The sequence below is a fragment of the Folsomia candida genome, unplaced genomic scaffold (assembly GCF_002217175.1).
Source record: "Folsomia candida strain VU population unplaced genomic scaffold, ASM221717v1 Fcan01_Sc021, whole genome shotgun sequence".
Taxonomy (NCBI): Eukaryota; Metazoa; Arthropoda; class Collembola; order Entomobryomorpha; family Isotomidae; genus Folsomia; species Folsomia candida.
Window position 1 is genome coordinate 1621419 of NW_019091213.1, and position 27029 is coordinate 1648447.

The 27029-nt window shown below is 38.6% G+C and overlaps 7 protein-coding genes across 11 annotated transcripts; 4 read left to right on the top strand and 3 right to left on the bottom strand.

Annotated features, from left to right (window-relative positions):
• The first annotated feature begins 392 nt into the window (after positions 1-392).
• LOC110858570 lies at positions 393-1808 on the top strand. The gene is made up of 3 exons (XM_022107386.2): positions 393-846; positions 1294-1563; positions 1638-1808. Exons 1-3 carry the CDS (start codon positions 574-576, stop codon positions 1806-1808), a joined length of 714 nt encoding a protein of 237 aa, XP_021963078.1. The 5' UTR covers positions 393-573.
• Positions 1809-2066: 258 nt separating this feature from the next.
• LOC110858655 (coiled-coil-helix-coiled-coil-helix domain-containing protein 10, mitochondrial) lies at positions 2067-3276 on the top strand. The gene is made up of 4 exons (XM_022107486.2): positions 2067-2521; positions 2600-2729; positions 2821-3028; positions 3095-3276. Exons 1-4 carry the CDS (start codon positions 2448-2450, stop codon positions 3112-3114), a joined length of 432 nt encoding a protein of 143 aa, XP_021963178.2. The 5' UTR covers positions 2067-2447; the 3' UTR covers positions 3115-3276.
• A 294-nt stretch (positions 3277-3570) lies between these two features.
• Positions 3571-13546, top strand: LOC110858312. Of its 2 annotated transcripts, none has more exons than XM_022107028.2 (12): positions 3571-4352; positions 4476-4660; positions 7211-7320; positions 7392-7789; positions 7863-8080; positions 8152-8236; positions 8366-8496; positions 8567-8636; positions 8719-8766; positions 11121-11171; positions 11237-11338; positions 11543-13546. In XM_022107028.2, exons 1-12 carry the CDS (start codon positions 4251-4253, stop codon positions 12995-12997), a joined length of 2955 nt encoding a protein of 984 aa, XP_021962720.1. In that variant the 5' UTR covers positions 3571-4250; the 3' UTR covers positions 12998-13546. The 2 variants fall into 2 exon arrangements, with proteins under 2 accessions (XP_021962720.1, XP_021962721.1); XM_022107029.2 differs by having other exon boundaries at positions 4479-4660.
• LOC110858314 lies at positions 8747-11125 on the bottom strand. Of its 2 annotated transcripts, XM_035858778.1 has the most exons (7): positions 10663-11125; positions 10443-10581; positions 10190-10371; positions 9997-10128; positions 9606-9933; positions 9375-9539; positions 8747-9310 (listed from the first exon to the last, which is right to left on the bottom strand). In XM_035858778.1, the coding sequence occupies exons 2-7, from the start codon at positions 10573-10575 to the stop codon at positions 8802-8804; spliced, it is 1449 nt and encodes a 482-aa protein (XP_035714671.1). In that variant the 5' UTR covers positions 10576-10581; positions 10663-11125; the 3' UTR covers positions 8747-8801. The 2 variants fall into 2 exon arrangements, with proteins under 2 accessions (XP_035714671.1, XP_035714672.1); XM_035858779.1 differs by having other exon boundaries at positions 9997-10125; positions 10443-11125.
• Positions 13403-17651, bottom strand: LOC110858313 (beta-galactosidase-1-like protein 2). 2 transcript variants are annotated; one of them, XM_022107030.2, is made up of 12 exons: positions 17119-17651; positions 16411-16511; positions 16238-16349; positions 16006-16165; positions 15905-15944; positions 15677-15818; positions 15357-15498; positions 15114-15199; positions 14977-15043; positions 14759-14908; positions 14360-14685; positions 13403-14264 (listed from the first exon to the last, which is right to left on the bottom strand). In XM_022107030.2, exons 1-12 carry the CDS (start codon positions 17158-17160, stop codon positions 13593-13595), a joined length of 2040 nt encoding a protein of 679 aa, XP_021962722.1. In that variant the 5' UTR covers positions 17161-17651; the 3' UTR covers positions 13403-13592. The 2 variants fall into 2 exon arrangements, with proteins under 2 accessions (XP_021962722.1, XP_035714670.1); XM_035858777.1 differs by having other exon boundaries at positions 16657-17651.
• Positions 17652-19738: 2087 nt separating this feature from the next.
• On the top strand, positions 19739-22288 carry LOC110858352 (tRNA pseudouridine synthase A). Of its 2 annotated transcripts, none has more exons than XM_022107092.2 (4): positions 19739-20160; positions 20243-20783; positions 20888-21150; positions 21246-22288. In XM_022107092.2, the coding sequence occupies exons 2-4, from the start codon at positions 20294-20296 to the stop codon at positions 22131-22133; spliced, it is 1641 nt and encodes a 546-aa protein (XP_021962784.1). In that variant the 5' UTR covers positions 19739-20160; positions 20243-20293; the 3' UTR covers positions 22134-22288. The 2 variants fall into 2 exon arrangements, with proteins under 2 accessions (XP_021962784.1, XP_021962783.1); XM_022107091.2 differs by having other exon boundaries at positions 19740-20160; positions 20237-20783.
• Positions 22143-26808, bottom strand: LOC110858350 (programmed cell death 6-interacting protein). The gene is made up of 14 exons (XM_022107090.2): positions 26597-26808; positions 25906-26134; positions 25702-25820; positions 25448-25627; positions 25238-25363; positions 25061-25164; positions 24635-24975; positions 24279-24558; positions 24021-24206; positions 23707-23949; positions 23409-23619; positions 23249-23273; positions 22710-23161; positions 22143-22578 (listed from the first exon to the last, which is right to left on the bottom strand). The coding sequence occupies exons 2-14, from the start codon at positions 26109-26111 to the stop codon at positions 22475-22477; spliced, it is 2577 nt and encodes an 858-aa protein (XP_021962782.1). The 5' UTR covers positions 26112-26134; positions 26597-26808; the 3' UTR covers positions 22143-22474.
• Positions 26809-27029: the final 221 nt, after the last annotated feature.

A 27029-nucleotide genomic window follows, 5' to 3' on the forward strand; every position in this document is an offset into this window, starting at 1 on the left:
TCAATGAAGTTGAATTTAGTATTGGATATGGTAAAGCACGTATCTAACAAGATATATAAGATATAAAAAAACGCTAAAATTATGAAAATTCGGTCAAGTGTGGATTTTTGACGAAGCTTTTATTGAGACAAAACGGTATTTTTCGCCACTTTGAGGGGTACTGCTGCGGGTGCAAATGGGCATGGAATAAAACACTCTTTAATTTTTCGTTCACCCTATTTAGTACCACAATATATCCAAAGGGCATCAAAATCTGTAAATTTGTCAGTCACAAGTTGTCCTCCTGGGCTAAAATAGTATGGGGTGGATATATACATATACCACTTTGCTCGTTAACTAATGTACTTTCTATTCATCATCGTCATGTATGTATTATGTGTGTATATTTTCGATATAAAAATGTTCATAAAGTGAGAGCACAATAAATGCTTTCATTTTACTGGACCGTCGAATCTATAGTAATCTTATTAGCGACATTTTTTTCTTGGGCATTGTTTCTGAGCAAAAATTTTTAGCATGACTAATCGCCCAGCATAATACGATCAAGTTCAGCCGTCCTGTCTTTCTTCAAAGATGACGAGATATCAAGGTTCCATTCCCAAGAGGAAAACTGGCCCTTTGCCGCAACCAACGACGCCCATGGTGTCAGCTCCTCCACCAACAGTCCCCGTCCGGGGACATAATTCTGTCATGAGCACCACGAGCGAAATCATGGACAGAGAACGGGCCAGCATTTTTGCTTCCAGTAACTCTGCCACTGTCGGCACAACCGCCACAAACCCACTGACTTCCACTTTTGACGACCCCTTCGAAGATGAGTCAGGTTTGGAAGGAGATGAGAATGAAGTATGAAAATAGCAGGGGTGGGCAAAATGCAGTATTTTGAGCCCCGTTCTTCCCAGGGTTTGCATTTTCAGGGCTATTACCCCACAAAAAGACGGGAATCTGCATACAACGATCACACCAAAATATATGTTTTCTGAAGAAATTAACTTTTATCGCTGTCAAAATACATTTTTCACGATTTCTTGAAAAGAAAGTATTTTGACAGCAATAAAAACTTAATTTCTTCAAGAAACCGTGTTTCCGTATGACTGCCGTCTTCTCTACGTAGATTCTAGTCTTTTTATGGGTGTAACAGCCCCGGGCCAAGAATTTATACCCTGGGAAGTGCGGAGCTCAAAGTACTGTATTTCGACAAAGTATTTAGTCCACCTCTGGAAAATAGTGTGACTGAAAATGCTCAAGTTAAATTCTCCTAATTTTGGACTAATTCTAACTATTGTCCCCTAGTCGACTTTGCTTGGTCCAGATTCCAAAGCAGAATCCGTGACCAATGTGGACTCTAACCAATATCTCAGCACCAAGAAGGCACAATTCCGCAAGTACTTAATCAAAACGGGATTTAAAAATGCCATTATTCGATCATTTGTCGCCTTATATGAAGACAAACAAAAGCCTGATGAACCACTGGCTTGGATCATGGGTTTTCTGGGGCATGGAATCCCAACATCAGCAGACTTGGAAAAACACCGAACTCAGGCAAAAGAAATTCGGGAGAAAGTAATGCATTTCCGTATAAGTAAACATTTCTCTTTATTAGTTTAAGCCTTGTCATTTTGTTAATGCAATTTCAGATTGAGAAATTACAACAAGAAAATTTCGAGCTGAGGTTGAAAATTGATGAGCGTGAGCATGCGACGCAACCAGCTTCGTTGGCTGACCAGCAGTTAAAAAAGTTGATGGATGAATTGACCGAGTCTGGAGCATTTGCACCGATCGCAGGAATGGAGGACGAAAATGTATAAAATAATGACTTCGAATTTCTATATCTATTTTTAACTTTAAAAATAAATATATCCTTAAACTATTTGATGTGGGCAAAATGCATCCGTTTTCATAAACAAGAGAATGGAGAAGAATAAGCATAGTCCCCTCATTTGTTTTCAGTTACCTTTGCAATTGCAATTTAGTTTTAAAGGACTCGTTACAAAGTCATAAATGTTTTATTAACACAAAAACATTGATAAAATATGAAGTACAAGAAAAATCATATGTTGGTGGGTTGGGAAAACGTCCACTTGATTCGGCGTCCGAGGTCATCATTCGAGATTTTTGAATATAAATTGACCTGTCATTTGAAACAAAATTATTCCTCCAATCTCGTTGACTGGGAATGGGAAGCTCCCTTAATTGATGCCGCATTCCCACGTTCAACTGCTAAGCTGATGAATCAAAAATTCTGTCGACATTGGTCCAGTGGCATCCTCCTCCAACATCTTTGATGAACTTCAACCTTTACTATTTAGTTACCATTTAGTTACTATGGCCTTGGCGTTGCGTTTTTCCTCACTACTGGCCTTAAAGAACTGAATTTTCACTAATATTCAGCATAAACTCCATTGATTTTGTAGCTTTGATTGATACCAACCAGCTTATTTTATAAAATGCCACGAAGTGGGAGTGGGAGTCGTGGTGGTTATCGGGGTCCGGCAATGGGATCCCGATCCTACTCAACCGGGTTAGATTAATAAGTTTTCATATTCGCTTTTTTGTAAATTTTCAAGTATTGAAATCATCTTCATATTATTACATACAGGCGACCGTCTTCTTCCTCTTCCTCCCCACCTCCCTACAGGCCACCAAATAAAACTCCATCCACACCCTCAAATGTAGGCCAACCCAGTTTAATGAGACAAATGGGAGCTGTTGCAGGAGGTGTGGTTGCGGTATGCACACAATTTTATAGAGTATCTTGTAATTACGGACAAATTTTACTATAATATTCCGCCAGGACCATACATATCAATTAATTTTTAGGGAAATCTCATTGCGTCAGCAATTTTGGGTTCTGCCCGTGTCCCACCCGAAGTTTCCTGTTCTGAAAATGGGACCTGCACCGGAATTTCGGAAGATGACCCGTGTGCCATGGAACTGAAGAAGTTCGTAGAATGTGCTTATCAAGCTCAGGAAATTACAGCTTGCGATGGATACAACACTTTGCTGAAGGAATGCAGACTTTATCAAGGTACATAATTCCATGCAACACTCTATCTGTGATAATTCTTATTTCGTCAACATTTATGACGCACAGAACGACATGGAAAGCGTTAGTGGAATCGAACAGAAACACACATTTTATGTACATCTCCAAATTTTGTATACGTTTTAAGCATACCAACGTAATTCAATCCCAACTAATAAAATTAGTAATAAATAATGCGAGATGAAAATTGCATTATCAATCATGAATCACAACGAAACTCCATGTGTACACGTCCCCCGTGACAAAGAAAAGTGAATCAATCCCATCAATCATATTTTGCCAGCCAGCCAGCCCCATAAACAACTCCCGAGAAAGCTAATCAACCGAAATTCGGAGAGCTACGAACGATTGCACACCAAACCATCCAAGCAAGTTACCAGCATCATAAACGTTAGTTTTTAGGCTTTAGAAAGCAGTCGACTATCATGCAATGCAGTCTGCTTTTGTTTGTAAGTAATATTAGGAGAATAGGAGGCATAATACCCACTTGTACATATGTGCTCAGAATATCCGACCAATATCTCACACCTTGGCCAAAAGGGTTGTATTGCACAGGTTGTTCTCATCTCTCTCTACACACACAAATTTTGCAATGTGGTGTTTGGCTAGTTACAAAAATATTCCAAATCCAGACTTATACACAAAAACCTAAACATATTGTCATAAAATTGTATTCCTAATAATATCGCGAATTATTTATTTATTTATTTATTTATTTATTTACGACATCCAACTGCGCAAATTTCCTTATCATTCCATCATTCACTCACTATTGGTCAGTTTTTTATACATGCATAAAACTCAAGATGGGTTAGATTACAGTGTACTATTATAACTGAACTGACATTAGCATGATATTGGCACGACTATTAATAATGACATGTACTTTGATATTACTTTCTGCACACATATGTGATTTATTAACCGATTGTATTTAGAACTACGAGTTAGCGAGGTAGGTTACAAAAAATGGAAATTCGCATTACTTTGTAACGGGATTTATCTATAAAAAAAATAGCTTTATACAAATCTCTAGTCAGTAACAGTACTGGTAAAAAGTATACACAAAGATTTACTGAGGAAATAAAAGAAATTGCGAGGAATGTTGTGATTCTCACTCTAAATTAAATTTAAACCTTTGCAAGTGTGATTACTGCTGTTCTTAACGGGACAACGTGCATAAAATACTAATTTATAAGACAAGATGACATCCAGCAGTATAAGCGGATCTAGGTCATCTTCCATCTCCCACCAGCCGCAACAGCGCTATCCGTACTACCAAGATGCTGTCAGGATATTTGTGCAGGTAAGTATTTGCAATCAGCGTTAAATGTATTATACACAAGTTGAGTTACAATATCATTTTCTTGTACGTATGCTAATAAATCCTAATAAGTAAATCCTTTATAAAATCTTTTTGCAACACCAGCAGGTCAGTAACAGTGGTGAAGATGAGGATGGGGAGATAATAAATAATTCATCCGACCCTATGACCACATCCACGTCTTCTATTGGAAATTCTACTGGCGCAAGTCGAAGATTTTCGGTGGATCCACAGCTAACAAATTTTGATATTTTAAGAAATCTCATCGGTAGAGCCTTTGATATGAAGAGGTAAGAATTCAGATCATTAAGATTAAGATGTGACTTATTGTTTGTTTGAGAGGCCGGTATAATTGTTGAGCAATCACGATAAGATGTTATCCAGACACTGAGGATCGTCAGGCTATTCTTATCGTCGTAGCAAGTTCCAAGCGACAATAACTTTGATTTAGTGGTGGTGTGAGTGAGCATTTAAGAAAATTGAGTAAATACTTTTCATAGTAAAATACGAATCAATCATCGTATACACTATACACAACGTGCATAAGTCAGTGGAATGTATTGAGAAATTAAGTAACAAGTAAACGCATCATGTTATGAGTTTAGTTTTACAATGTCACTTCAGGTTAGCAACAGCTACTGGAAATGCCAACTTTGCTTGTTGGAGTTCTTATCAAAATGAGCGTCGTGTATCGTAATTCTTGCAATAACTCCTCTGCCGGAATTTGTGCACCAACAAGTTAAATGGTCAGAACGGAATACAATTTGAAAGTTACGTGTTGTTTTGTTTGAAATGTATTTTGCTCCTCCGAAGAGCACTGGTTAATCCCTTGCTGGCTTATCATCTTGTGCTGGTTGGTTGGATGGCAAATATTAACAAGCACCAGAAACTGCCTCAAACTAGGGATGGTGGGTGTGTTATTATTACTACATATACATTACCGGCAGGCAATCTGGCCATGTGATTACAATTTTATTGAGAGAAAAAATATACAACAAACTGTTTTCAAGTCAAATACGTGCTCACAAAGCTCACGATTAGAGTTGGTTATTATCTGTATCTGTCAAATATCAATTTTTAACAAAAAAGGGCATGAATTTAGAGAATGGGTTGCTCCGTGGTTCCCGAATGTTACTCTCCTGATCAATTAGTGGTCAACGAATGTATCGGATCACTTGATTTTCGAACAATACCTAAATATAAGAAGAATAAGGCGATAGATAAAGCAACGTGATGTGTATGTATTGTACTACAATTGATTAACAGAAAACACCTAGTTTGTTGTTCAAACTCATACATAATGATTGAGGGGATGTACGAAGGTGACTTTGGGTGCATAATGTACGAGTTAAGACGAAACCTTATCATCATCCTCGTCCTGTTTATTTGTCAGAAAAGAAAACAGGAGGAAAAGAGGAAGGGAGAGAAGAGAGATGTTACCACGATGAGCTACAGGCATCGAATGGCTCAAAGGACGAGAAATTCTGGCTTTTTGACTTTTCGATAAGCAAACCTCATGTGGTTTGAACCATTTCCGTCAGTTCTTGTTAGCAAGTATGTGTACATGGCTAAATTGTGGTTTAGTCCATTTGCTAAAAGTAATGCATGCATGGTGTAATAGAATTACCAAATGGAAGAGGATGTTATGAAAAGTAGTTCCCAAATTAGTTTGCAAAGTGCATAATCTTGTAAAATCTTAAACGGTGAACAAGCTTTTAGCGGCGTCTACAATATCTTGTAAGAATGAATTAAATTATCCTACACCAAGTACCATTTTTTTCTCTGTGTGTCCAGTCCCCTCACCTACTACATGCACTTATCTGCAGGGAAATACACAAAAATACCATCGGCTCACGCCAGGGGTTCAAATTATTAAATTTATAAGAATAGAATTTCCAGAAAGTGAATCATCCACCCAACCAAATTATACATAGACATTAACCCGTAGCTTTATCCTCCAATAAATAAGCGACTCTTCCTCCCATGCAGTAAATGAGAATAATACCGATATCAACAAGATTAAGATTTCATGTATGCCCAAAAATAACGTGGTTGGTTGGTTTACTGACTTAGATGCACGGCATAACTAGCATTTATTATATTCATTAAATATATTGTCGTACTTTACGTATGTACTTCTCAGCTCACGTAGACAATAAGTATCGTATCGTTATAATATCTGGAATGGAATATAAAAGCAGAAGCACTCTGTTACTCGGTATCTCATTTCTCTCACTGTCTCGTTACACAAAGGGTCTCGTCGTTTTTCAAAATTTCCACTAACTGCTCACACCACCATTACCACTTTTCTAATCTTAATTAAAGAAAATGGACCCACTTTGTAACATGTATCTTAAAATAAGGGTTATTATCATATTTGTAGTAGCCACAGAGAGTCCAGTATTAGTATTAACTTCCAATTCTGTAGGAGTGGCAGTAATCATAATTGTCAATAACGCGAGTTATCCCTCATCAAATCTCAACTTGCTCGTCTCCTTCTAGACAAAGTTATTGACTTTTTGTAGTAGAACAGAATAATAATGTTGAGTTATTATCATTATCATTCAGCTAGTTTAGTTTGGTTTCTGAGCTGACGCCCTGAGAGAAGAGATCGTGCAGTGGTAGACAGGGAGGTAGTTCGGTGGAAGAGGGTTCTTCAAGGATTTCTCAATTTCATCTTCTCAAGGAGTTATGAATCCGTCGAAATCTTCTCCGAAATCGAGATGGTGGTGGTTTTCCTCTCATCGAAAACACCAAACCGAGGAGAAACCGGCCACACCCCCCACGTCAAAAAGAGTCCCGAGAAAGTCGAAAAAATTAAAGTTTTTGCGTTTTCTCAGGGACTTTGCCATCTCGTACCGGGCATTTGATGATCTTGGGGGCGAGACCTACCTACCACTCGTTTCCGATTGGGATCTCAGTGCTGCATTCTTATCTGCCTCAGATCCTGGTGAGCAGGCATAATCTTACAAAATAAAAATCTTAATAAAGTTGAAATTGCGATTGCGTAAATATTTCCAGATCTGCAGCTTTTGATTGAACCAAAAAACAATATTCCTTCGCATGATGTGGAGCTGGACGACGAGCCTTGGGATGTAGTCCAATCCACTGAAGTGATACGCGATGCTAGTCAAAATATTAACCATACAACGCGGCCCTTGGGTTCTGAAGTCCATCTCGATTTTAAAGCAATGTCCTCAGCAAATTCAAATAATCATCATCATCATAATTATCAATATTCAAATGACCAACATCAGCAGAATTATTACCAGAGTGGTAATAAAGCATCAGGAGAAGGAAGCAGCAATGGGTCATCGTCCTCCAAAGTCTTGTCAGCAATGTCTCAACTGGGCGGTGCCGTGAATCAATATCCAATCAGTTTAAACTCCAAGATTAACACGGTCGGAATTTTCAACACGGTAAAATTCCAATAGATACGAGCCAGGAGAAAGTTGGTGAAAGTTAGTTTATGGTTTGTTCCCATTATTTCAGATGGAAAAGTGGGTTCAAAAGGCAAAGACGTTTGTGGAGGATTTGTCCGTCGTTACGACGCGCCCACCCCTGTCTGATGTCGAATTTAGAAATTATCTTGACCCTGGTGGTGTCCTGTGTCGCCCGAGAGAGTTGAGGTACGCCTGTTACCACGGCGGTATTGAGCCTGGATTGAGAAAAGTAGTGTGGAAACATTTACTCAATATTTATCCGAACGGGTTAGTTAATTTATTCTGATAAATTAAGTTTAGTGGATACTAATTGTAAATAATGTTAATTGTATTTCCAGGCTGTCTGGAAATGCCAGAATGGAGTATGTGCGGAATAAGTCGAAAGATTATTACGAGTTGAGAGATACTTGGAAAAGTTCGGAGGTTCGAGCAAAATAATAATAAGATTAATTTTTTATTATTTTTGAAAATCATTTAATGATTTTATCGTGATGTCGAAGTAATAAGATTTATTTCTAAATAAAATAATTATGACCCTGCTTCAACTTGCAGTTGAGTGAAGATATCCAATGCATAAGCAATATGGTACGAAAAGATGTTTTACGAACGGACAGACATCTGCAGTTTTATGCTGGACAGGATGACAATCAAAATATTGCAATGTTGTTCAATATATTGACAACGTGAGTTTGGAAAAACAAAATGGTTTGTCTGAATGAAAAACATTTTGTACTAGTTTACTATTTTTTTCAGTTATGCATTAAATCATCCTTCAGTGGGGTACTGTCAAGGAATGTCGGACTTGGCTTCCCCACTCCTCTGGGTGAGCTGGAAATTTTATGAGTGCCAATTCCTCCGAAAAATTCCGTTATCGTATATCTAATTGGTCTTGACTTATTTTTCAGACAATGGGAGACGAAGCTCAAGCATACATCTGTTTCTGTGCTTTAATGGTGAGTAACGACTTTTAATTATGAGACTTAAATTATCACTCATCAACAGGCATATTAAATTGGGCTCCAGTTAGGTTAACATGGTCAATGTTCTTTTGGGGCATGTTTTCATGAGTGAGTGAAGCATTGAGCAAATCTTTCAATTCCTGGTTGTACTTTTGGAGAAAGTACTTTGACTCCCCTGTAGCCATGATTTTCACGCAGTCGAAGTACAGTCGAGCAAACCATTTGAGCTGGGAGGCAACGATGAGTGAAATTCCATACACACCGAGAGGGAAAGCAAGGTCGGGTCGCATCTCATGTCCCTTGGCTCGTTCTGTTCTGGCTGATCCACACATTTCAACCCAATTTTCACTCTCCACATCATCTTCATTATCGTCTTGGTTGACAATCTTATCACAGGCGTTGACGATTGTATTCCACAAAATGCGAGCAACATCTTTGATATCGCCAAATTTGGTGATGCAAATACTGATATCCACCAGCTTCCCGTTCTTATCCACCCACGGTATAGCATAGAGTTGGAATGTGCACCCGTACTTGACTAGAAAACCATGTCACATATTAAGTTAGAGTTTTGTTTGATATATAGCGAAAATGCAAACTACCTGTTAAATATTCCGGCTTAAATAACTTCATGTCGATCTTACGCTTTGATGGAGAGAAAAATACTGGTTTGCCGGTGGGTGTGACATGACCGAGTTTTACATGACGCTGAAGATTATAGTCATAATTCAATAACTTGAAACAATACGTACAAGTATATTTGAGATCTGCAATTGCACAGTATATAAGTATAATTAAGCTTGAAACAATTAAGTTTAGTTATAATTGTTTACCAAAATGTTTGTTCATGACATGTCTTCTCAATGTTGAATAATCTTTCCATGATTTGAGAGGACATCTTTTGCACCCAAATAGACGCATGTTCAAATGACTTCTCATAACATGATTTTTGGCATTCTCCATCCTTGCCAAACTTTGTTTGCAGTTCGGGATAGGACATGAAATTTTGATATTGCAATTTTTCCGATCCGCAATCTGTTTCTCTATATTTACAACTGCATTGTTGTACTCTTGATTGTCAGTGGGAGGAGGTAGTTTCACATAGTAGTCCTTGATGGTCATCTCAGGAGGAACTTCAGTGGCATTTTTGACATGTTCGTACTAAAATTAAATAGAGATCTGTTAACGATAATTGTATAGTTGTATATTTTTATACAATTTAACCTGGTCTATAAAAGATTGCGCATGTCCAATTCCTAATTTTCTGTGAGCCCCTTTGACATTATTCATGTCCACTTTGAGTTTTCCAACAGCAGAATCAATCTGACTCAGTTTCCACTCATTTAGATCCGCCTGCTAAATTCATAATCATGATAGTAAATCATGGCTTATCATAAAACATATGCTACGCGCAAACCTTTTCTTCTATCAATTCATCAGGGTCCTCTAATCCATCCTCATCATCATCAGTACTTTCACCAACGGTGACGTCATCATCATTGCCAAAAACTCCTCTCAACTCTGAACGTGCTGCTGATGAACTTGTTCCTCCCCCTGATTTCTTAGAACGAGTCACCCTACGTGGTGTTGATTCATATCCTAATATGAAAATGATAATAGTGATACATGATTAGTAATAACAATAATTGTCCAAGGAGAAGTTGACTAACCGGAAGTATCCATATCTTTTGACAATCGTGGTCTTTTTTTAGGGGTCGTGTCATCACTGCCACTCATTTCATCGTCATAATCCGTAAAAGAATCGCTGTCGTCCCCTTTCACTTTCATACTTTTGGGTGGCATTTTTCTCTACATAAGCATTAAATTAGTGATGACTTGACAAACAACGATAATAATAATATGTAACTGTTGCATCATAACCATACTTACAATTTCCGATCAAAACAATCCGTCCACTTTCAGCAGTTTTTATTTAAAACACTTTGTTTGGATTATAGCAACCCACGTTAAAATCTAAAACTACTCACTACACTAGACTAAAGTTATGATTGATGTAATGTGACGGAAAGTAAATGAAAATTATTATTATTCCCCCTTTATTGATTCTTTTAAATTGGGGAAATATACTCTCAGAAATAAGACCAGGTGTGGTGGGAAGAGGAGAGTATTAAGAATATTCCTTGTCTTTGCTTTTGAACACACTGACCACCACCAAATTTCATAACGAATTCTAAATGAGAGTCCATCAGTGAGGCCAGGAAGGAGGTTCCCACTTTGGTTTGCTTTGTGATAAAAATCATTATTGTTTTTCTAGGTGCAATGCATGCAAAGGTAAACTGGTTATGTCATATTTAAATATGGCATAATTTGTATTTTATTTGAACTAGGAACGGATGAAGCCAAACTTTAATTGTGATGGGCTTTCCATGTCATTAAAGGTACACGTGCAAACACGTTTATCAATGTATCATGTTTTAACCAACTAACTTTTCTCTGTTGTTAGTTTTCCCATTTGGCGGAAACCGTGGCTTTTTACGACCCTGACTTTTGGTCTTATCTGAAAATGATTGGAGCGGACGATCTCCTTTTCTGCTATCGCTGGCTGGTAACATGTTTTATAATTTGAATTGAAACTAAAATAAGTAAACATGCAAAAAATAGATATGCACAAAACAGAGATAAATTGTTTCATCTGAATCGGGGGGAATCCGATGATGATGATGATAACAATTCATATCATCATTCATTTATTCTATTGCACTCAATGGTTTATTGAGTTGCATATTTATTTATGTATTTATTTATACAGATCTTGGAACTAAAGCGAGAGTTCGCCTTTGAAGATGCCTTGAGAATGATGGAAGTCTGTTTTGCCTCACTTCCATATAAACCTCAAGATGTTCCTCTATTCGAAGTGAAATTCACACTGAGCAATGCGCACGCCATCCCAATTCAGGTCGCAAACAACAGTCTAACGTCATCTTACTCTCGAGTTTGTGCTCTGCGACGCTCATCCACCTCGTTATGTGGTGGAGGTAGTGGGGGTTTACCAAACGTTAGTGAACTTCGGGGTCGACGTTTTTCCCGGAAACCGAAAGCAAATCCACTTTCTCTCGATGAAAATTCTCTCACTTCCGTGTCCTCAATTTCTACATCCCTTACCGGCAGTGGTGGTGGAGGGAGCAGTTTCGGTGGCAGTGTGGTTAGATCACACACGAAACCTTTCTATAGCTTGGACGAAACGACAGAAGGTCTATCAGCATGCGATTTCATGACGGGCTCTCCATTCGAAATGCTAAATCTAGATGGAAACCTATCGTCACCAAAACCAAAAAAGCTGATTAAAAATCTCAAGGAGTTTTGGACCATAGCGAAAGGATCGGAGGATCCGTCTCCAGACTCGACCCCATTCTCATCAAAATCTTCCACAATGTCCAACTTGGAAGCGGCCCTGGGTCCAATGACTTCGGATTCTGATTGCAACGGTGGAGCTGTTTTCTTTGATGATCTTCCCCCAGAAAAAATAACGTCGATAAACTCGCCAATCTCTGTCAAACGTCAAAACGTTATTAGTACTAGTAGTCCACCCCTCACCACGAGGTCGCGACACAGTTCTTGTAATTCATCTTCTGGAAAAGTAATTGGAGTAATTCCACCACGAATGACAACCTCTTCCAACTTTCCAATGTCTGCAGTAGCAACAGCCACGCCAACCAAGACTTCTGGTTCCACCTCTTTCAATCCTATTTCACCACGAAGAGGAGGGGACGAGCAAACTACGAATCTCAGTAAAAGTGAAAATAAGTCTGAACAATTTGCTAACCACGACGACGATGACGACAATAATTCATCTTCCCGAGGAGGAGGAGGAGGATTTCTTCCCATTCCAACCCCCGCGTCGGATCAAGATCCTGAGAGAACATCACAAACTTCTAATGCCGACTCAGAACATGATTCGGGACATTGTTACGGAAATTCGACAGAGTTGTTTGAATCCTTGAACGATCCACAGTTTTCGAGGGGACGAGCCCATGTTAAGATGCCTTCACCAGATATTCTGGGAGGGGGAAATCCATTCCTGATGTTTCTTTGTTTAACGCTCCTTCTCCAACATCGGGATCACATTATGAAGAATGGAATGGATTACAATGAGACGGCAATGTACTTTGATAAATTAATCAGGAAACATAATGTCGGCAGGGTGCTCGCCCACGCGAGAATGTTGTATTCCGAATATTTAAAGAATAATGCAGCTCGGGCGTAAACGAGGTGGTATTTATTACTCAAAATTGAGTTTTACTACTACAGAATCGAAATTCTATAAAAGGAATACAAATCTATGTGAAAAAGACATTCCCATCATCGAGTCGATTTGTTGTAATAATTATTGTTGTAAATGAGATTTGTTATTAAATGTTGGTACTTATAATACATTTATACATAGCACATTCTTATGAACAATGAATACTATGCTAAACTTGCTTGATAATTCTTCTTGTGTTGTAAATGATGGAAACAAAATATGAGATATTGATAACCAAAACGAACTGATGATGTCACGTTAAAAATGTTCCACGCACTACAAAATAAATACATAGATCTTAATTTCATAGGTCTGCTGGCTAGTTTGCTTTCCTGCTCCATGATATGTTTTTTTACGGTTTTGGTCATAAAAATAACTAAATGTGATATTAGAATATGAAAAGTAATTCAGTAGATTATTATATTACGGAAAAAAATTGATCATGTTTCATAAAATGTTGACGTTGGTTTAAATTATCGAAATAAAATTGAAAGAAGATAAGAAACGAAATATTGTGTAAAATGTATTAAAAAAATTATTCGCATACACAACTATTTTAAAAAGGAACAAAGTCATCATCATCAAATTGTGGCTTTGGATCTTTCTTTATCGGAGGAAATCCCAATTTTGGCACTGAACTAAACACTATTTCCGAACCACATTGCAATTGTTCAAATATTGTGATGGTATTTTCACCCAGTTTCAAGAAGGGGGCAGGAAGGTACAACGCCTTCTGTGGTCCAACATTGAAGTAGCGTCCCAAGTTAAAACCATTAATGAAAACTATTCCCTTCGTCCAGGAGGTCATGTCAATGAACGTGTCGCCAATTTCAGTAATGGTGAAAGTTGATTGCACAAGGATGGGGGCCTTCTTTGCTTCATTATGAGATTCATAGTTATGCCAATTAGTTAAGTTGTTGACCCAGTTTGACTTGAATTCCAAAGCAATGATTTCAACATCTTTAATCTCCTGCCCGTCCAAGTGGTAATAACTTTCATTCGGAGAATTTACGAGTCCTTTTCTCTGGAGAAAATCTTTTGCCCCACCAAAATTTATACGCCCCATATTTTCAATTAATAAGTCAATAGTTTGCTCTTTCCCATTCATTGGGAGAGAATATTCTTGCACAGAACTTAGCCAGTATTTTGTTGATCCATTTTTATCTTTGGGAAAAGGTTGGATATCTTGGTCGAGGAGAAGGATCCCGAAATCGCGAACTGGACCAGCCTAATTAAGCCAAATTACATATGTATGCACTTATTTAAATTGTTGTTCTTTGATTGACGGGCAATCGTTTTTTTTAAATTTAAGTCTTGTCAAACCTTGAAAATTGCAGTACCGTTCCCAAAAATACCTCGTTTCCGGTACAAAATATATCCCTGACTTTGTCCACCGTCATTATTCATGTTCAGATTTTCCATTGAAGTTCTTGCTTCCAATTGGAACTTTGAGGTGGGTGGAATCTGATCCAAAATGTCAGAATATGACAGGTATCTCTCCAGCGGGATGGAAGGATAAGCCAATTTCCTACTTTCTAAGGGCAAAGGAGGTCGCCGAAGGGGAGGAATTGCGTATATGGCGCTCATCTCTAAGATTTTGTAGTATTTGGCCGTATAATCTCCAGCTTCTGTGAGTGGTGCATCATAATCTGATAGGTACATACACAAGTCCAAATTAAGGAGAAATCTGTGGTGAAAGTTGCATAACAATTTCGCGAATACCATAACTGGTAACATCGGGAGCATAGTGCGGTGCTTCAGTTTGTGTATTTGCACCCGCATTAAATCCGAAATTAGTGCCCCCTTCAAACGTGTAATAATTTACAGATGCATTGTAGCCACCCAAAATCACGTCCAAGACACTGGTAAAATCTACAAAAGATGTAAACGTACACATTTTAAGAAGGTGAAAATTTTTGAAGGTTCAAGGATGTGTGTACCATTTAAGGAAGTCTCGCTGTGGGGTTCAAACCAATGATCGAACCACCCCGACCAATACTCCATAACCTACATAAGGCCCAAACCCATTGATTACGTTGGGCTGGTATTCATCTAAAATCACCATAATGAAATTTACCATGGGAGGCTTGTCTGGCTGAAATCTTAAAAGGTCGTCAAGATTTGATTCCGGTTTAAATTGAAAGTTGGCTGTCTTTAAGAGACCTAGAAATGTGCAAGAAATTCACATTATTTTGTACAAACCTTTGAATAACATGATTATCATGATAACGTAACAAAAACAAGGAAAACCAAGCTCAGAAATACTCAATTGATTGCTTTGTTGCTTCATGATTTCAGTATTTCAAGGTGAAAAGTTTACCCGGAAGACTTCCTTTCACTCCGTTGTAGGAGCCATCGGACGTAAAGAGGAGAGAATTAATCCCATGGTTCAGATAAGTTTGTCGGATAAACTCGAGATAAGGAGGCTCAATAGTATCAAAGGATGCATATTCATTCTCAACCTGGCAAACATGATACATATACATATTTACTGCATATAAAAATGAATAAATGCAAGCGTGAGAGAATGCGAGGTGAGTTATTTGCATCATAAATCCATTGAAGTGCATTACAGATAACTGTCTGATATGAATGAACTCCACACCACTTGCAAAAGATAATGTGGATTAAGGAAGTTACCTGAAGCGCAATAATTGGTCCACCTTGACTGAATTGCAAATCAGACACGAGTGGGAGCAGGTTATCAAAATAAACCTTTACACGATCTAGATACGGTTGATAAGCGGTTCTAACTCGCATGTTGGGATCTCGCAATAAATAACTATCAGAATCAGAGGGTAAAAGCGGATTAATAAAAGTATTCCTACTGAATTTGATGTACATATATATGTAAGAAAAACTACCCACCTGGGCATCCCCCCAAACTCAAATTCGCCGCAGATGAAAGCTTTACCAAAAAATGTTAATTCAAATGATTGCATAAAGGAAAAAGTAAAGAATAGACTCACGGCCCGGTCTGAGGATTAACAAAAGATCTTCTGCTTGAGCAAGCTGAATGAATTTCCGGATATCCAGAAAGATTGACATGTCATTCTTGCTTTGGTCTTGGCCAAAATCAAATTCATTCTTTTTTGGCTCATGAAGGTTCCACGGGACATAAGTTTCCACCTGTAAAATGAGACGAAATGACATTTTCGTGAGACATGTTCATAATGATCTCTTTCATTTGTATCCATGTACCGTGTTAGCCCCAGACGCCCTAAGTTTCCTTAATCGATCAGACCATACGCTTGGATGAGACCGGAAGTAATGAATAGCTCCAGAAATTATGCGAATGGGCTTTCCATTCAGCCTAATAAACAACAATTAGTTACAATTGAAAAAAAAATATTTTGCTTCATCAATAATCTTACTTGAAACCGTCTCTCTCTGCTAAAAGTCCAGTGACATTTTGACCTTCAGAAGAGTCAAAGTATTCGTACAAAGTTGGTAGACTATTTTGACTTTGAGTTTCCTGAAATTATTAAATATTTCAAAAATAATTCGCGAACAATAATTACATGGAAAGTCATCATTCTGTCACAAACATTGCTGATAATTATAATTTCTCAGAATATTTACTGCATTTATTTACCACACATAGTCTAAACTAAACCTACCAAAATCACTAAAAACACAAAAAATAAAATCCAGCAAAGTTGACGTCTTGTATTTCCACTCATTATTCCTGCACTTGGTCGGGTTCCAAAATTTATAACAAAATGATGCTACCAATTCTGATGTCACAACACCGACGCCAAAATACTCGCCCCCAAGTACGAACCCTAACTGGACCAACATTCTGGAAAAAGGTCTTTTTTATCTTGGAAGCAAGATCAACCCCACTTTCTGCCCTTGTTTGTTTAATCGTTCATTTAATAGTACTGGCGTTCGATGATGCGAAACTTTTTATCAGTAGTTTGGAACGTTACATTGTTCGTGTAAAATCATGTGGTACATTCCATTACGCAAAAACCTAAATCTCATAAAGGAGGAAATGGGTTAAATTATTACTGACACCGTACGTACGTAGACGTATAGATTCGCCATAACGATATTAAGTGGTCCACCTCCACACCTACCTTTCCTACTTTTACCTCCTGCGTCGCATTCCGATGCTCCATTTCTGCAACCACAGCAAGATGACAAAACAATGGAACCTTGACTGAATGGTATTGAATTTGTTTGATGATCCGGATAGTACTGATCCAATGTCATCCACACTAAATCTTTAGCCTGGCTTTTTACCAACTCCTGCTGACGACTGGGCATCATTAGCAAATTAGCACACCTGTGCATTGCGTCGGCTGAAAAAGTATGTTATACAATACTAACAATGAATATTATATCAGCCATATTTTAATTTGCGCAAAAGCATGTTATGCATAAATATGTATTTAGTCAGCAATTCCCTTTCCGTATATGAGTTTGACTGCGTGGTGTGACCCATTTATGGTAACAAAGTAAACCGTTCGTGTGTCTCAGTAACGAAACGCTGTAGTTTATGGATTTCCTTAATCGGTGTAAGCATAAATCGCTAGCTATAATAAAGTAGCATGCATCTATACTAAATAGAAGCAGATTTAGTGATTTATGCATGTGGGGAAGTTAAATAATGTTAATACAACTTATTACTAAAAGTAGTCTAACATAACCTCCAAATTTTTGGAGCTATACAATTCTATAATAAATGCACTCATTTGGTATGGATTTTGCAGAACATTATAATCCAAAATGCATGTGATTGTAAATATATTGCACGCGCCGATTGTTTAATTAATTTACAAAAATTTATATCTTCCGTAATTCTACGTAATTGAGAAAGTGAAAGTTGAAGAAAGTCTAAATACCTCTAAAAAATAAGATATATAAATCTAAGAATTTGTATTCGAGTTTTCTGCGTTTGGTGTCCAGAGCTGAAAAACAGTACTTGTACTGTGTCATAGTTTTAAAACCAGTTTTGTAAACTGATAACTATTAACACGTGAATAAAGGTTTAAATCAAATCAAATTAAATCAAATCTGACGCTTGTTCGACACCCTTAATAAAACCTAATCAATCAATCAATAAGAATGATCACCCGTTTAATAAAAATAGCATGTCAATTTCGATTTGCATAATTGTTATTCGTATAATGTATATAATGAAATCTTGATTTTTCAACTTCAAACGATATTGACGTATGATAGTTTAAAATTTTGTGTACATTAAGAACTGTTAGTTATTGCTATATAAGCCAAAATGGGCGAATCCTTTCGTTAATTTCAAGAAATTCAATATTTGACTAAAACTCGACTAATTTTGGTATAATTCGATCAATCGGAAATTTGGCGAAATTTCTCGAACGTGGGGTCATGGAACCCATGGTCTTGGGTTGCGACATGTCGATAACACCAAAAAGAAGTATCTGTCGAAGTTTGATGGAAATCGGACGAGAAATGGCGAAGTTATGCCATGGCGACGAAATTTGGCGAAACCAAGGTGGTGGCGGTGGGTGTGACCTTGCGACATGTCGATAACACCAATAAGAAGTGTCTGTCTAAATTTCATGCAAATCGGACGAGAAATGGCGAAATTATGACGACAAAGGTTGTCGCCATGCCATGCATTTAGGGGGGAGCTGTTGGCCGCCCTGAAAAGGGCGTTTCCAGAGCACACGACGAGGACGTCGCTCCCTCGTGCTCCACGCGGGTCGGCCCCCACGGACGCCCGAATGCGTCCGCGGGGGTCTACTCCCACCGACCGGGAAAGCCCTGCCCACGTCACCGCCTCTGCAACCGCGTTCCCCTAGGGGGCCCGTCTGACCCTCGCCTTACGAGGTGGGAGCGCACCCGTAAATCGGGCCCCATTAAGACTTCGAACTCGGGAACCCGGTCGGCCCCAAGGGGAGGTATCGCTAAAGAGCGGCGTCACCCAAGGGTTGGAGGTAGAGAGCCCCTCTCACTTGCCAAGCGCCACCCGCACTTTTGGCAAGCCCCGCCGGCTCCCCACCCGGTGAGCCTGCTTGGTGGGAGGAGCATTGGAGGGGGGACCTTCCCGTAAGGCTCTCCCCTTGCAGCGTTGCTCCCCCGGACCACCCCTCCAACGGGAAGAGAGTCGGGGCTGTGGGACAAACCACGGGTGGACCCGACTCCCCAGAGAGGCAGGGCGGTCCAGGGGCGCAGCTGCAATGGGGAGCTCACCCAGGGATACGTCCCCCACGAGCGCCTCCCGCAGACTAAAAAAATTGCGGAACGGAACTTGTACTAGGCAACTTTGTCCCCCTAACCACTAACCGTGGTCACTTTTGCAAGGAAAAGTTTCAATGACCTAACTTGAAACTGGTCAAATCAGCCTATTTTTTAGTTGTAGGGCAGTATGATCTTGCATGTTGTGCATTAAAACTTTCAAAAAGGTCAGTGGGGGTTTTCAAAAGGAGGGGTGGCTTATGGCTGATATGCCAATATCTACATGTCCACATGTTCCGTGTTTACCATTGTTACAAATAATTCAATTAATTATATCAACGTTGTTGGGGGTGGGAAAATATCGATTCTTATAGTTTTTTGGTCGCTGATTTCGAATCTGAGGTCAGTTTTTCGATTGGGTCATCATGGGAATGGGCACAGGCCCAGGATTCTCTGCTTCACATGCCGATCGACGGGCTTATACACTAGTAATGACATAATTTGACGTAATTTGTCTAAGATTTCCCCACATGACACAAAAAATTAAAAAGCTACAAATATAAGGCTGGATTTTGTAGTGTGAATAAATTAGAAGCCGACATAAATTCTTATAACGCAGTATTTGGGAATGAAAGCATAGTGAAAGATGCTTTCCGTCACAATTTGAGGCTTGTTTTTGCACGAGATCAATCCATTCTGCTATGAGATCAGTGTGGGAAGAATGTGGTATGAATTTTACTCATTTGCATTGCAGCATGTGCGGCGTGTAGCGATAAAAATTAATAATTTGTACCACTGTTTTGTACATTAATAAAACTTTTGACTTTATCTTTGGATAAACGTTTGCCGCAAAATAAAGGCAAACTGGCACATAGTGAATGTACGTTATTAACTTGTTAATTGAGCGCATAATTTTTTGCACTGCTAAATCCGACCAGAAAGAATCAATTCAACAGGTAAACTTTAACTATGGCGTAACGTGCACGACATTATTTGGTATACGATTAATAGTGCTAAAATGATTATTTGTAGTAACAGAACAAACTATACAACGACATACCATTTTGCGTGGACATTGATTTTGTGTGAATGGCGACAAATTTATCCGTCAAAACGTCCCGATTGGTCGTTGGCCTTTTCTCGAACATTCGAACCCTGACACACCATAATCACTGCTCACCCAGCATTGCATTGTGGTCAAGGTCACTGGAGAATATTTGTCCCCTTAACAGATCACCGTTCCTCCCTCCTTTGAGACACTTCACAGCAAAGTTCGATATGGAGAAAGATCCCAAGATCAGTTTGTCACCTTCTTGTGAAACTGTTCAAATTCAAACTGAAAAGGACGTTGAAACAATTACAGAATCAGTAACAACAAACGTAAATGACAAAACAATTGGAGAACAAGATTCAAATATTGGGCTAGTCACGAACGATGAGAAAGTTGTAGCACCCCCAGAAAAGAAAGAATATCTCCGCCGCAGGAAGATGGTTTTAATGCTAAGCTATTGTGGACAAAGCTATTTTGGAATGCAGCGCAATCCTGGGACGAAAACCATCGAAGATGATCTTTTACAAGGTTAGTAAGCACATCTTATTACATTTATTTAAAATTGATTTCACTTACTGGTGAAAGTAATATTACTGATGAAGTTTGTAACCTTTTTTCTATTTACTTAAAAGCCCTCCTCAAAGCGGGATACATTGATGAGGAAGCTTCTAAATTACCACGAGTCATGCAGTTTCAAAGAGCAGCTCGAACTGATAAACACGTCTCAGCTGCGAGGCAAATCGTCTCCATGAAAATGCCTGACACCATCGACGTCGCAAAGGTCAATTCGTTCCTCCCTGCAGAAGTTCGAGTTATGGGAGTAAAAAAAGCTACCAAGGGATTCGACTGTAAAACTAATTGCGATGGGAGAACATACATGTACATGATTCCTTCTGTACGTAACTTCATATAAACACATTATTCCTCGAGTGCAAAATTAATTAATGGTGTTAATAAGTAAATTGCTGATTTATCTGTCATTTGTTTTAGTTTGCGTTTGTACCCATTGATCAAAGCGTGACTGAAGATTACAGAATAAATGAACAAGTACTTACCAGCCTGAGAGCTATTTTAGAAAGTTATGTGGGAACTAAGAATTTTCACAACTTCACTTCACGGAGGAAACCAACGGATCCGAGTTCCAAGCGATATATCATTTCTTTCACCGCATCGGAACCATTTATGAAGGACGGTCTGGAATATTTAATCTTGCGAGTGAAAGGACAAAGTTTTATGTTGCATCAAATCCGTAAAATGATTGGATTGGTGGTCGCCTACATGAGAGGATTTGCAGGAAAAGATACGTTTGCGAAAGCTTGGGAGTCGGAGAGAATTGACATCCCAAAAGTACCTGGAGTGGGTCTTGTCCTAGATCATGTTCACTACGAACGATACAATCAGCGGTATGGCAGTGACGGGATGCACTCCCTCCTAACATGGGATGAATTTTCGGACCAAGTTGAAGAGTTTTGCCAAACTTATATTTATCCTGTCATAACAAAGTCAGAGAATGAAGAAAAGTCAATGTTTGAATGGCTTACGACACTTCCGTATCACACGTACGATATGCGAGAAACGAATAGAGACCCAAATATCAAAAATATTAGTTTTGAAGATGGAGATGGCAGGGGGACGCCGAGAGAATACAGCAAGATTGGTCAGGCTGGACTTATGGCGAATGGAGGACGTCCATTAGAAGAAGATGAAGATGAAGGCGACGATTCGGATGGGGATGATGTTCGTAAAAGCCGTAAAAGAGATTCTTCTCGTTCCAAGAATGAGAAAGTCAAATCCGATATGAATAATGATGAGGATAATGACGATGACACTGAATTTGTTCAAGCAGAATTAGCAAAACGGAAAAAAGCTATCTCCTAGATCTTTTTACTATTGCATTTGTTTATTATACGAATTAGAGCCCATGTATATATGTATGTAGGAATATGTATTATGTATAAGCAAACACATTTCAGATTATCGGCTAAAATATTATAGTAATAATAAATGTATTGTTTGATACTTTTAATTTCTAATACATTGTGTTAGTCAAAGAAATTGGATCATCTCATGTTTTACAAATTAGCAATAACCAAAATGATTTATAAACAATTATGGATGCATTTTTCATTATAGCTTAGGCATGTATCTGAATCATAATAATTGACCTCCTGTTAAAAATCAGGCCCGGTCGCATGTTCGCATACAATAATATGGCGTTATTATTGGTGAGGAGGGGGTTGTTGCTGTTGTGGAGGCTGTTGATTTGGTGGATAACCGTACGGATTGTAACCCATTTGTTGTTGAGTATACGGCATGCTATAATCTGCAGAGAAGAAAAGGCAAAGTCAGTTATTGCTGATAGAAGCCTTAAGCAGATAATATAGTTTTTTACAATTGAACATTGACAATGAAAAATAGAGGATAGGGTTATTTATTAGTATTATTCAGACTCACGAGAAGGAAGTGGAAAAGTAGCGTAAGGGTGATAAGGATAAGGCTGCATTTGCGGTTGGTATGGCATCGGCATGTTCTGCGGATAATTTGACGGGTATGGAAGTGCTCCCCCTCCCACAGGCATTGGTTGGGCGCCAGGGTATGCAGGAGGTGCTCCTGGCATGGGAGCATACGGGGTAGGATTATATGGCGGCTGAGCTGCGGTGTTGACCGGAGTGGGTGCAGACGCCATAGAAGGCAGTGATGGCACTGTTGATGGAGGGGGAGGTCTTGGTGGAGGGGCAGCTGCAACCGCACCACTTGACGCATCTCTTGTAACATCTCGTAATAACTCTTCCTTCTCAGTTTTCCGAGCAAAGCAAAAGTCGCTAATTTTATTTTGGAAAGCGACCAAAAGTTGGGTCAAGTCATTGTAGAATTTTCTTCCTTCTTTAAGATTGCTTTGTAAATCTCTGTAAAAACAAATGTTAAAACACATTAAGTAAGGGAACGCACAAAATTATGTACAAAATAATGAAATATTTAGATTAAGCACTAACGTAAAGGCATCGTATCCTTCAGCAACTTTGGTTCCATAAATAAAAAAAAACATGTCATTAGTTTTTGTTGTGCAAGTACAAACTTTTGCTTTGCAGTACGTTGTTCATCACAATAAATTACATGTCCGTTTGACAACGATGGTAATATGTGCATACTTACGCTGTCGCATCATTTGGTCCCGTCGACTCAACGTGTCAGTTGATGTATTCTTTTTCCCAAAGTATTCATCACTGTTTTGCTGAATTCCAACGATGAGCCCTTCTTGTTTTTCCAAGTTTGACTTAACCTGTCCTTCCAGTGGCCCTAGAGCCTTTCCCAATAGTTCGACGGACATGGCAGGTTCATTTATGGCACCGTCTTGAGCGAGCGCCTAATAAATAGTTTTTGGGATTCAATTAAATAATTCACGTAAAAAATGTAAATAAATATTTATACACAAAAAATTCACTTCACATACCTTTAAGAATGGAGTTTTCATATCGAATGCTACAGTTTTTAGGGATGCCTCCAAAGTTTCGCGTTCCCTTTTTAATTGATCCACTTCCAACATGAGTCCCTTCAGATTTTCACGCGCAGACAAGGAACCAGTGGAAGATGACCTTGTAGCAGAACTCTTGGGAAGAACATCACCGAGACCATGCTCACCTCGACTCAGCATTTGGATTGCTTGCTCATGGGTCGCCATTTTCCCACGCACGACCTGACAAGAAAATAATTGTTTTTCATTGAGAAGAGAAACGGTATCAAGTACTAGATTAAAATTCCCCTAACCTCATCTGCAGCGAGGGCGTTGTTTATGATTTCCCTATAGCGAGCAGCATTAGTTTTAAATGTAGAATTTAATTTATCGGATGAGGTTCTGGTCCATTTTTCTTTAAGTTGAGCACGAAGTTGATTGTCTGATTCTTCCTCTTCTCGAAGTAGTCGTTCAGCCTCGTCTAAGATTTCCTTATTACGCTACAATCAACAACAAACGTTTAATTCAACACCTGCTTACCCTATTTAAAAAATTGATCTTTTATGAAATACCTGCACCAACTCTGGGATTTCTTGAACAGATGAAATTAAATCTGCCGAACCTCCAGCTTCTTGTACCACTTTAGCCTTCTCTTTCAAAGATTGAGGAACGTCATCAGTCGCACCTTGAGTATCCTCAAGGGCTGCAGGCAAATTAAGCGAGGCTAATATTGAATTTAACAAAGAATTAGCCTCGCGAAGTTGATTAATCTTCCCTCCCGTCATTTCAGTCTTGCGGACTTCACATGTAGCAATGGCTTGATGAACTTGGACTGGAACCATATTGGAAAATCTGAAAAACAGAATTAAAGTTAAACTCGATATGTACAATTATCAACGATTATAATTAACGTGCAATGGCCACTTACAAATCTCGAGAAAAGTTTTCACACATCTTTTCTTGAAGTGGCAAAACTTTTGCAATTCTGGCAGATGCGACTTTATCGATTGGCGTCAATGCGGAGGCTTCAATGACACGCTCATGATAGATGAAATCATTGTCTTTCTTCGCCTGTGTTAACAGACGGTTCGCTTTGTTTACATAATCGACAAAAAAATTCGAATTTCCAGATCGTTGTTGCGCCTGCTTTAAAATCTCCAGTGTTTGAGTCAGCCTTGTAATTTGTTCGCCAACTTGCTTCTTTTCAGCGCAGACTTGAGACTGGAAGTATTGGGCAAGGGCAGAATAGGCTGCTTGCTTTCCAGCCACCTGTAATTACGTCCATCAATTTAATTTAGGATACTTTTTTTTATAAAAGTATGTAATTTGACGTTGAAACAGAAGTAGAAATTACCGTCGGGATCCAATCCTTCTCCCAATTGTGTTTGACAGTGTCTCTCTGCAATTGCTTCAACGCATCGGAATACATGTCTTCGCATTGGATACACAATCTCGCAACTTGTAGGGTATTAATGACAAATAATTAAAATTTACATTAGACAAGTCGTATTTATTCAATTGAGTCTCTTACCTGTTCCGTCTTTCATCTTATCTGCGATCGCTTTCTTAACAAAGATTTCCTGTGCTTGAGCCAGCATAAGAGCAGACAGAGCAGCAACAGTGTCACCAGCCAGGTCCGGAGTTGGTTCTTGACCACCTGCATTCATTATTTATTAAACAACTATTTGATGTTGGTGATTCCAGTCTTTTTGCACTAATAAATATAATTTTGTTTACTTACCCATTGTCGTCGGGGCCATTTTCAAATGTGCGAATATCCCGGAAGCTTGCTGAAACATTTTTGCAGCGCTTTTCATGTCCTCGTCTGACTCACCTATTCTCGTATGGGCTCCGACTTGAGATTGTAACGCAGCGATGTTGAAAAGCACGCATACTTTCTCATACGCCAATGAAGCCACGCCTAAGTACAAAAAATAATTAGTTACAATTAATTACAATTAATATTAAGAATCTGATGAAAATTTTAAATCTTACTCAAGCTAACTCTTCCTCCAAATAATCCTCCCTTATCGAAAGCATCCTTCCACTTGAAAGCAATTTGGACTTCTTGTGGAGGAATTTTATTTTCTATGCTGGATATTTGATCGTAATACCTTCAAAACATACTTGCTCATTATTATTTGGGCACTTATTTGAATATTATTATATCATACATGTTTCAAAATAAAAAGCACTCACTTGTACAACAATTCCAATGCTGCGGCGGATTTATCCAAACTTTTTGACACTGCTTGTGTTCGCATGTAACTCAGTTCCTGAATGTCTGCACTAAAGTCTTCCGGATTGTCGGCAGTCGAATAGAGGGTTGCAATTATGTTCTTCAGCGGCTTCACGATGTCCACGTCGGACGCTTTTTTCAACGGGACACATATAAGGTCCGTCATCTTGATTAAAGTTTATCACACACCTGAAAACAAACAAAATCGAATAAATAAGTAACCTTACAATTTTCTAACTCGAATAAATCTAATCCTTAGTTAATTGTCAATTGCTATTTTCATTTAACCTACTATAAACATTCAACATTTAAACAAAACAATTCAACCTTTCAACTCTAAAAATATAATTAATCTATATCGTTTAAAATCGGACAGCTGACTATCTAACGGAAGCCGAAAAATTAGGGTGTGGCAAAAACGAATTTCTTTTAACAAATTGTCATTAATACAATGCTAATTAATACACAAACCACCCACCCAAGTCAAAATATTAAATGTAAATCAACCTTTCCTCCTCAAACAAATAGAACAAACGAAACAAGTAAATAACTGGACTTGTGACCGGATATACTGAATAAAAATCCCGTTCATTGTAGTCTCGTCATCCTAAAAAACCTAACAATCAGCATAATATGTATTAAATTTCTTACCGAATTTATTCTGCGAAATCTGCTGATTTTTCTTCCTCGACCGTACCAACTGCCAGTTTGCCAGCGAACAATTTACTATGCCTCCTTATCTTTTGGTGATGATTAGTCAGGGATGATAAGTCTTTGTTGGCAGTGTGTAATAAAGAAAATGAAGACCGATGTGTCAGTTGGTGGATTGTTGACTGAGAGTGCGAATGAGTCATGAATGACAAAAAAGAACTCAAGTATTTGGTGCGCGGTGGTGGTGAGGAGGATGATCTCACGAACCAACCATTACACGAATTCGTATAAAAGAGACGTTACATTACAGTTTACACAATAGCATTTATGACGATTGACGACGCTTCACTGAATAAGAAAGAATATATGACTAGACACAAATTTAATGCAGTATGCATAAATCTCGCCTTACATAAAATGAAACAGGAGAGGT

Bases quoted from the DNA above. Each gene is read 5' to 3' on its own strand.
- LOC110858352 (XM_022107092.2), top strand. From the start codon at position 20,294: ATGGCGACAAATTTATCCGTCAAAACGTCCCGATTGGTCGTTGGCCTT. The intron at 20,784-20,887 runs GTTAGTAAGCAC...TTTACTTAAAAG, and splicing joins CGAAGATGATCTTTTACAAG to CCCTCCTCAAAGCGGGATAC. The intron at 21,151-21,245 runs GTACGTAACTTC...CATTTGTTTTAG, and splicing joins ACATGTACATGATTCCTTCT to TTTGCGTTTGTACCCATTGA.
- LOC110858655 (XM_022107486.2), top strand. From the start codon at position 2,448: ATGCCACGAAGTGGGAGTGGGAGTCGTGGTGGTTATCGGGGTCCGGCA. The intron at 2,522-2,599 runs GTTAGATTAATA...TATTACATACAG, and splicing joins TCCCGATCCTACTCAACCGG to GCGACCGTCTTCTTCCTCTT. The intron at 2,730-2,820 runs GTATGCACACAA...ATTAATTTTTAG, and splicing joins TTGCAGGAGGTGTGGTTGCG to GGAAATCTCATTGCGTCAGC.
- LOC110858314 (XM_035858778.1), bottom strand. From the start codon at position 10,575: ATGCCACCCAAAAGTATGAAAGTGAAAGGGGACGACAGCGATTCTTTT. The intron at 10,129-10,189 runs GTTTGCGCGTAG...TTATGAATTTAG, and splicing joins ATGAATTGATAGAAGAAAAG to CAGGCGGATCTAAATGAGTG. The intron at 9,540-9,605 runs GTAAACAATTAT...GTGCAATTGCAG, and splicing joins TGTCATGAACAAACATTTTG to ATCTCAAATATACTTGTACG.
- LOC110858570 (XM_022107386.2), top strand. From the start codon at position 574: ATGACGAGATATCAAGGTTCCATTCCCAAGAGGAAAACTGGCCCTTTG. The intron at 847-1,293 runs GTATGAAAATAG...ATTGTCCCCTAG, and splicing joins TGGAAGGAGATGAGAATGAA to TCGACTTTGCTTGGTCCAGA. The intron at 1,564-1,637 runs GTAATGCATTTC...ATGCAATTTCAG, and splicing joins CAAAAGAAATTCGGGAGAAA to ATTGAGAAATTACAACAAGA.
- LOC110858312 (XM_022107028.2), top strand. From the start codon at position 4,251: ATGACATCCAGCAGTATAAGCGGATCTAGGTCATCTTCCATCTCCCAC. The intron at 8,237-8,365 runs GTTCGAGCAAAA...TTCAACTTGCAG, and splicing joins ATACTTGGAAAAGTTCGGAG to TTGAGTGAAGATATCCAATG. The intron at 8,767-11,120 runs GTGAGTAACGAC...TATTTGAACTAG, and splicing joins TCTGTTTCTGTGCTTTAATG to GAACGGATGAAGCCAAACTT.
- LOC110858350 (XM_022107090.2), bottom strand. From the start codon at position 26,111: ATGACGGACCTTATATGTGTCCCGTTGAAAAAAGCGTCCGACGTGGAC. The intron at 24,976-25,060 runs GTAATTTCTACT...ACGTAATTACAG, and splicing joins AGAAGGATTGGATCCCGACG to GTGGCTGGAAAGCAAGCAGC. The intron at 23,620-23,706 runs GTATGTGAAGTG...ACTATTTATTAG, and splicing joins TGAAAACTCCATTCTTAAAG to GCGCTCGCTCAAGACGGTGC.
- LOC110858313 (XM_035858777.1), bottom strand. From the start codon at position 16,719: ATGAGTGGAAATACAAGACGTCAACTTTGCTGGATTTTATTTTTTGTG. The intron at 15,945-16,005 runs GTGAGTCTATTC...TTTTTGGTAAAG, and splicing joins GTTAATCCTCAGACCGGGCC to CTTTCATCTGCGGCGAATTT. The intron at 15,200-15,356 runs GTAAACTTTTCA...GCACATTTCTAG, and splicing joins AGTGAAAGGAAGTCTTCCGG to GTCTCTTAAAGACAGCCAAC.